The sequence below is a fragment of the Symphodus melops genome (genome assembly GCF_947650265.1).
Source record: "Symphodus melops genome assembly, chromosome: 17".
Taxonomy (NCBI): Eukaryota; Metazoa; Chordata; class Actinopteri; order Labriformes; family Labridae; genus Symphodus; species Symphodus melops.
The window spans coordinates 10,903,407-10,912,803 of NC_136707.1; the positions used below are offsets into that span (position 1 = coordinate 10,903,407).

General features: G+C 36.1%; 1 protein-coding gene across 1 annotated transcript; it reads right to left on the minus strand.

Annotated features, from left to right (window-relative positions):
* Nucleotides 1-491: 491 nt before the first annotated feature.
* Nucleotides 492-3,747, minus strand: LOC306837693 (uncharacterized protein; the record flags this gene model as incomplete). Its single annotated transcript, XM_079365439.1, has 6 exons — nucleotides 492-1,117; nucleotides 1,249-1,302; nucleotides 1,419-1,451; nucleotides 1,629-1,725; nucleotides 3,346-3,414; nucleotides 3,658-3,747. 6 exons carry the CDS (start codon nucleotides 3,745-3,747, stop codon nucleotides 1,086-1,088), a joined length of 375 nt encoding a protein of 124 aa, XP_079221565.1. The 3' UTR covers nucleotides 492-1,085.
* Nucleotides 3,748-9,397: the final 5,650 nt, after the last annotated feature.

Genomic DNA, 9,397 nt, shown 5'->3' on the forward strand with positions numbered 1-9,397 from the left:
TCACATGTTCTGTTTTAGAGAAGTCAGTGAATTTTATCCCTGAAAACGTAGTGATGTCATTTGGGCCATCTCAGCTTGTACTTGTAGGGTACTCATTTACATGAGGAAGCCCACTTTTAGAACTCTAAAATTTGTTTTCATAGGTATTAACAAAGGGAGAAATTGGATATGTATGATCGAGTATGTTTTGTTTTGGGGGGGTTTTTTTTCGGGGGGGGGGGGGGGGGGGTTGAGAGAGAGAGTACTGCTCACATCTGGGAATGTATCTCTGTATCAGTGTCAAAACCGCTTATCTCACTGGGGCCACAGGAGCAAGGAGACAAAAGAACCAGTCACACAGACACTGACGTGGGTAAAGACTATTGCACCACCCTGCTGCCCCTCTCTACATCTACTGCTTCTGTTATGACTTTACACTTTTTTATCAATTTTTTATCTGTTATCTGCCCCCATATGTTTTTAGTGGTGCAATACTTAATAATGGTAGTACACAATGCAGGTTTAATCTGCCTGTATGTTTAATACAGTAGTTATAATAAATGTAAAGATAATAAATATATATATATCTATATCAGGACAGTCACTGTGAACAACCCATGAACAAAAAAATGTTTTATTACTTAATCTTCAACATACAATAAGAATGTCACCATGGTGTTAATAGCTTAGAGCATCATTTGTCTTTAACATTGATCAAATGTATCTTAAAAGGCAGTTATAAACAATTGGTCATATACATCCAGATGAATATTCCATGTTATGGTTAACCGTGTTAAAACAGAATGAAGACGTTTAACAAATGTGGTTAGCTTTTAGGAGATTTAACTGATGGAAGCTTTCTCATTAGTAGACACAAGAGTTACATGTCCTAAGTTTGAAGTAAGACTCAACATTGTTAAAAACATTGGTTCGAACTCTACAATGATAGTTGGCACTAAAGCCTGTGACTTACAGCAGCTGAAACTGTGAAACTCCATCTATCCTTTTCAGACTGTGTGGAACTCTGTCCTATTGACCCGCAGTGGATGACAGGATATGAAAAAGAAAAGTTGATTCTGAGATTATATTTGTGAAGTTATCTATATTCAGTAGGTGTCATATTGCCATTCTTCTGAACCTAAAAAAAGGAAGTAGAGCAAGACATAAGAATCAGGAGTTGAAATCTGATAAATTTAAGGTCAAATGAAGAAAAAAAAAACATTTGAAAATGAGTTACTATAAAAAATGGTATGCATAAATTCAATTTACCTTCTCCTTTATTCCTTTTGCCCATAAGTCCAACAAACATGTCCCCCTTATTTCCTGCACAATAGAGACAGACAGACAGAATCTTCATGAGGGTGAAATATTTCCAGATTATTCTAAAACTGGTTATAGCCTCAACATTCATAGCTCTCTTGTGGCGTCATTATACTCACGTTTCCTGCCCAGTCTAACAGGTTGAGATCTACCTGGAAAGTGTAAAGTGGGAATAAAAAGTTTAATTTGGTGGTCATAAAAAGCAAAATAAAGGAAACCATGGATGTCTGCAGTAATATAACACAAGTCAACAAAGGAAGAACAAAATGTGTTAAAATTGAAACCAAAACAATATGATGATTATAGATTCACGGTAAAGTAAGATTTACCTAAACTTCTACCCATCAGGCCGTGGAACTGCTGTGCTTTCGATCGCTTGATGAGTTCGGCCAGATGCATAGTTAAATCTCTCTCTAGAGCGTAGCCCTAAACACACACACACACACACACACACACACATTTTTATTTCTCCTATAAATTATGCAGTCCCTGCTTTCGGATGAACTTGAAATGGTGGTGCTCAATTAAAAATAATTAAACTCAATGAGTAAACTACTAAACAGGATCATTTTCTCTTGGAATGAGGGAGGACATTGCAAGCCACCATCCATCCCAACCTCACTTTTAAAAATCCAGCATATTTCCCCTACCTATGCATATTTTAGTTGAAATAACTTAAATAAATTAAATGTTCTCTTAACTTTATCTTCAGTTGTCAACATTCAGATGAGTGCAGATATCATTAAAGCACAACAATAAGAAGCAAGAGTTAGGGGTCTTGAATATATTTTACTTATATTTTTTTTTCTTAATCAGCTTCACACAACCTCTAAATGATTATTAATAGTAAATAATTAATGATCAGTAGTATTTTCCCACAGATGTTGGAAGTTATGATCAACCAAATCTGATATAACACATGGCAAAAAAAGAAAAACACTTAATTTTTATTCATTTTGAGAGAAGACGTGGAGTTTATCACCTTTAATCCCATTTTGTAAAACAATCATTTTTAAAACGTTATTTTTTATACTATTATTAATACTAAAACACTGCAATATTCTAAGGTTTCCTGAAAGTGTCACGTGCTACTGTAGCTAACTTTACCTGCAGTAAACAGGTGGCAGGTCCTTTATTTCATTTCCTGTATGTTGAATGTCTGGAGAATAACTATAGGGAACATGGGACTTTCAACAAAGGTGGTTTAAAAAGATTTTCGGATCTTTTGGTAATAAGACTTCAATTCACATGTCTTCACATGCTTTTTCTTTCTTAATTGATTTTTAAATAAACTTAAAATCAAGGAGAAACCGGTTGATAATTCTTGTGACTATCCTGACAGCCATTTAGTTGAAGCTTCTCGTCGACAACCACCTACGACAACTTTTTTAGATATTAAAAAAAAAGATTAGGGTTTTTTTCTTGCATGCTTATACTTTCATCATCGGGAGATTAACGTGAAAAGACTGAAGCTATTTTCGAGGTGTTGATCGTTTCCCCAAGTTGCACTGCAAAAAAAAGTAAAAAAAAAAAAAAAAAAAGATCATCTGCGAGCCAAAGGTGGGATGCCGCTGTCCTTGGTGCTTAAATGTGTCAGACAAATGTAAGTGCACATGAAAATATTGTTGGAGGGGAGCTACTTATGTTTGCTAGAGATACAACTTTATTGTCATAAACCTCAGATTCAAGAATCATTAAAGCTAATTTCGGACGTCATGGCGGTGTAGAAAAGTAGATAATCCACGTTTATGAAGCAGGTTCTCTTTGGTGCAATAAAGGAATGTCATAAAACGAGCTAAACAGTTAAATACTGCCATAAGCCTATACACTTCCAATTTCCAATACAGTATCTGCAATATCAATACGCTGTGTGCAAATAACAAAAGTACACAGAAAGTGTAGCTTATACACAGTATACATTTCTCAGCAATATTCTTTCTCAAGATATTACACGACATTTTGCAGTGAAATGTTATTTTACCCAATTTGGAACTTATATATTGTAATACTATAGAGTGAATCCATCTTCAAACATTGTTCTTTTACCTGCCAGTTGTCAGCTGTCCACATCTCGTCTTCTTCGCTGGAGAGCGAAGTTCCCAGCACGCCGACAACCTGGACGAAGAGGAACACCAACAACACAACTACAAACTTAAGAGCTTCCATCGTCCAAAAACAACAGCAACTGCAGACTGTCAGTTAAGTATTCTCCGATTTGGACGCATACAGCAACAAAAGAACTCAAAATCACAGTTTACGTGTGTTCTTTGTTCTGCACTTTGTGCGTCCTGAGTGACGCTTTCAGTTTGCCTTTATAAAGTCCCTCTGCTCGCCCCTCCCCGCTTCCTTCTGCCTCACATTATTTTGAACGTGTCCTGCAGGAATAAACTTCGCCCTATCTGTACCCTGCTGACCACTCCCCAAACTCGGAAGGATCGAAGTGTCCATATGACCGTATCTGGTACTTACCTGCAGTTTTTAATTTTGCCCACAGTATTGACTGAAGAGCTCATTGGGCAGCTACATGTATGAAAGCTGAATGTGTGGCAGGCAGTTCATGTGTTTGAGGTATCACCTCAATGAACAAGGGGAAACACGGCCACAGGTAAAGGCAGGACATACTTTATTTTACAGGTTGAAGAGCAAAAATCTGGTTTTGGATCATCTTTATGGCTTGTGTCACCTTCTGCAGGTGCAATGATTATCAACTGTGATGCATTCAGGCTGTTTGTGTATCACTGCAGGTGGTTTGGAGAGCAGCATGATGAATTTATGCTTTAAATAATCACTGCAGCGACAGCCTCTGACAAGATGATGATTCTGTCAGAACAGCAAAAAAGCATTTGGGGCACTTTAGAGTCCAGACTAAAATTAATTAAAATAAAATTTAAAATTAAAATGAGTCAAACAAATTTATCACGGTTGTCTGCAATTGAACTACTGTATATCTAATGTTTTTGCATTGCTAAGTCCTCGGAGAGGTATACATGCCACACCTAATAGGATTAACTCAATAAAGCCAAAACTTTTTTAACAAGACACATTAAAAAAAACAAAACCTAACTATTAAATGCACAAGTCACTCAAAAAAAAAAAAAAGTTGTAAACTAAAAACTGAAAACTAATGACTAGGTCCCTGAAGAAATATCCATACTAAAAATACAGTATATTCCTTAACTTTAAAATTCCAAGTCAAGGACACCTTTCTATGGTCATCCGGAATACGTTTCAATTTAGTAGAAAAGGCTATGACAACTATAGAGGAAAGGAGCTGTCGAGTAGAATATCTAAGATATGATTTTAAAACTTTAAAACATGTGGGTTCGGTTTTTACTGGAGGTGGGGGAAAAATCGATACAGTATAGTATCATGAATCGATTTGTCTTTATATTGTCTCACGGCAGCCGAGTATGGATATTTTCTTTAGCAAATATGCATTTTTTTATATTTTTAATTGCTTTAGGGGTTGTCATTTATTTTAAAAAAACAATTTAAAGGGTCACAGGCCTATAGGTTAGGGAAAAGACTTCTGGTCCAACATGGGAAGTCCAATTCCAAGAGAAAATAGGAGAATGATATTTCTGCTGCAAAAGTGATCTTGTGTCAGACAGCTGTAAGTGTCTGTTGCTCAGTTGTTTGTCGTCTCTTAACTGGAAGGTCGAGAGTTTGATTCCCAGCTCCTGTAGCAACATGTCTGATGTGTCTTTGGCAAAGACACTGGGCAAAGACTCATCTGTGGTGCATGAATGTGAATGGGATTACCGGTACATACTTCTACTGATCACATTACATAGAAACCTCTGCTATCAGGGTGTGTGACTGGGTAGGTTTGACCTGCGTTGTAAAGGTGCTTTGAGAAGTCAGAAGAGGAAAGTGATATACAGTACAAGCTCAAGTCCATTTACCATTTATCAAGTCTATTGTGAAAATGCTGCTCTGAAATTGGATTTTCAGCATTCTCTGTCTTTTCAGTTGCTGATCAACTACTTAAGATCAGCTGGTAAAGATCGTGATATTTGATAACTCATAAACTACCTTTAGTCTTCAGCTAACATTAGCAGCAGCCACTCCATAAAATTGTTGTTTTAACACAACACATAGCTCATTGGACTCATTACTGCTAACAATAATGTTATCCAGTCTTGTCTTCTGTTCATTAGTGATAAAAAAAAAAATTAATTAAACGCTATACCCTATTGATAGATCTCACTCTACACTTCTATTTTCTTTGAAGTTACTTATAAAGTGAGAGGAGGTACTTATAACATGTGTGTGGTTCTCTTTATAAAGGAATTTATTGTATCCTGAAACACAAAGTGAATACAATGGCATGAGAAAACCCCACCCTGAGAGGGAAGTCTTTGTAAAAACTCTTCTATGCACAGATAATGTAAATTAGTATCTGCTATACACTATGATACTTGCATTGAAAGGCTGTTTTCAGATTGTCTATGTATGTTGTATCAGTCCCTATCAAATAATATAAAGAAAGAAAGAAAGATAAAAGAAAGAAAGTGGTGGACTGTGAATATGTGTACTTGCTTTTTACCATAGCACCATGGCTCTTTTTAAAATAAGGCACCTTGATCGTGGATAAGTTTTTATTCACCTGTACTTTATTAATAAACAATTACCAAAAGGCTTTAGCTGTGTTTTTTTGTTTATGCTAAGTAGCTAACATTAGCATGCTAAGGGTAACAGGATATACTTGGCTTGTTAACATTGTCTATATGTGAACTTCAAGCTAAAAAACCTTTTAGAAGTGGTAACAATTACCTTTATTCCAATTTAACAATTTCCATCATACAACTACTTTAGAAATTATCTTCTGGGTAAGCATCAGACATGTAGAATTACAATGCTTAGAATTGTTGAAAATTGCTTATAAAGCAACTAAAAAGGCAATTACTAGTGACATTATACATGGACATAATTTTTTGTTGTTGTTGTTTTAAAAAAAACAAAAAAACCCTATCAATTATGTTTAATTATGTTTTGATAAATACAGCAAATTGAATTAAGTCAGTGTTCATCTTGTGGTGTAGTAATGAGTAATGTTATATACTTTATATTCATTATAACCTGTACTATTATAGTACAGGTTATAATTAAGTGTGACATTTTAAAAGCATTTTAGCTTCCCACTGTGTCATAAAATCAATGCTATGTGAAAATGGCCAATTCTGCAACTACCAAAAATCGACATACTAATAGCTGCCCAGGAATCAGATTCACTTACTACTAACCTTTATGAGGGAAATTTTGAATCCATTAAAATAGACACTATTCCTCCTGTTGAGCTGGAAGAAAGGGCTGAAGACAGATGGAGATAATTAGACTTGAGCTCCTTAGGGATGCAGGAACAAAGAAGAGTTTCAACATAATTTATAGCAGTGGATCAAACACATGCATGACATCTTTACAAACACCTCAGTACACAACCTAAATAGCTCTGCATATGTGTCAGATTGATAATGGCACAAGTTAAGTCTCCATCCAATCATGTGCTCCACTTGTTGTGTCCTGATGGTTGCAACTTAGACAGCTGTTCTGTATTTACCAAGGCAAAGACATTCTGTAGTATTATTCAATTAGTCACTAATATGAGAGAGAGAGAGAGAGAGAGAGAGAGAGAGAGAGAGAGAGGAGCTCAAAGTTGCCCCAGTAGTCTAAACCCAATACACAAACTGCAGCATTTTGGACTAGTTGAAGAATTTTTATCAATCAATGATCCTTTATTCATCGCGCACGGAGAAATCACAGAGTTTGTGCTGGGAGGGCACTGGTCTGCTGCGACTTGTTGCATTATTGATGTGGCCTAAGCTTTCTGGCTCATAGCACAGCCAAAACTCTCCATAGACTTTAACAATGGCTTGTTTTTTTATGTTTTTTATTTAAGAGAAGTGTGTCATTAACTTCAAGTTTTATGGGATTGGATTTTTTTAATTTCTTCTTCAGGGATGAGTCAGAACCTTGTCAGTTATCAAGGAAACAGAATTACTGCCTGTTGGAATCTTCATTTTTTTGATTGCACAATACATGATAAAATAACAAATGGTCACATCTTTTTTATTCAATAAGTGACCATTGTCCAAGTGGGATATTGGCATCTGAGGTGTCTATAATCAAACAACAGAGTCTCATCAGTGTTTCGTATTAGTCATCACATTCCACTTCTAGGTCATGGTGCTGACCCCCCAATCAGTCATCTTTAACTGTGGCAACAAATAACAATGTTGTTGTTGAGTTCTGATTTGCCCAAGAGATCCTCTTCAACGGCAACCGTCTGAGTGTCTGTAGTACCTTTTTGATAGGAGGTCCTCTGAAAAACTACTTTTTTCAATCAGTCTCCATTGACAATCAGAAAGGATTAGGAATCAAAGACTATCATTCTGTAACCTTTTCATTCATGACTGAACAATAAAATACATTGAAGTAATTTCTGGCTATCATAGTGCCTTGGTGTTCTTCTGTGTTCTTATGACCTGTGTGTAATGTCGCAATGTTTGATAGTTTGTTCTTATTGATCGGAACATTCTGTCTTTTTTAACAAATGCTGAGTGTCTTTAAGTTCCTGAAAAGCACTTTATAAAAAAAATTATTATTATAATTATTACTATTCTGTCATTGTCTTTTCCTTTTGCAGCTGTGATTTGAAGCGCTCTGAGGACATGTGAAAGGACATCATGCTAGCTAGCTAACCCAAACAAATGTTTACTCTTTCAGTCCAAAAACTTTGGAACAAGTTTTGATTTAGCCCAACAATTAAGTAAAACTGAAAATAATTAAGTTGTTGTTGTTGGCTTCCCATTTTGTTGCTTCTGGTGTGATAAAATTAATGCTGAGATATTCCGGTTCATACAAATCGAGCAGGACACATCCTCAGGATGACAAGCATGTCACAAACGCTTACATTAATTTCTACAGCATTTGATAAAGTGCCATCTTGTGTATTGGGACAGCATTTTGGCAGCAAAAGATGACATTTAACAAGGACAGAAGTTCAGACTGGGATGTAGATTGAGAAACATTGTGATTGCCTGCAGACATACTAGCCACTATGAAGGACCTTATTAAAAGGAAATAGAGGTGCTTTGTGCTAAAATCTAGTGACAGTTCAACATTCCCTCAATGACATGTTGAAAATCATTACATAATCAGGTACAATGTGTTTACCCTTTTGGATTTCAAATGTGCTCAATTGCATTTAACACAAAGGAAAGCTGAAGCTTCGCTTACACAATCTTGCTGCCCACCCGATCAAAAGAATAAAATGCCAATGGCTTAAATAGCAAAATTTTCCTGAATGAGTGGCTGTCTTAGCCCCTCTCTGAAGTAACCCCTTGACCACCCACTCCACCCACTGCCTATAGCTCCTGTGAGAATTTTTGTGTCAGTTATGAAACAGATTTGTTTACTGGAAGTTTCTTTATTTCCATTTTGTGCAGAAAACATTCTCAGTGTGATGATGAATTATAAATGTCCAGACCAGATTTTGTCTATTCATCCAGTTGATGATCAGACATTTTCACCATGTGAAAATAAACAGAATTGATCTGATAGTTGAATTGTTGACTGATCAAAGTGGTTGAATAACTGATCTACAGACAATTGCATTCAAAGGCTACTGTACGTGTTCTCATTCTTTTAGCTTTCCCACGGTCAACAACCAACACGGAAAGTATTCAGACCCCTTTAAATGTTTTAGTCTTTGTTTCATTGCAGTCATTTGCAAAATAAAAAAAAGTTCATTTTATTTCTCATTAATGTACACTCAGCACCCCATCATCCCAAAAAATAGAAATATAGACATTTTTGCAAATTTATTAAAAAAAGAAAAAAGTAAAATATCACATGGTCATAAGTGTTCAGACCCTTTGGTCATTATTGAGTAGAAGCACCCTTTTGAGCTAGTACAGCCCTGACTCTTCTTGGGAATGATGAAACAAGTTTTTCACACCTGGATTTAGGGATCCTGTGCCATTCTTTCTTGCAGATCCTCTCCACTTCTGTCAGGTTGGATGGTGAATGTTGGTGGATAGCCATTTTCAGGTCTCTCCAGAGATGCTCAATTGGGTTTAGGTGAGGGCTCTGGCTG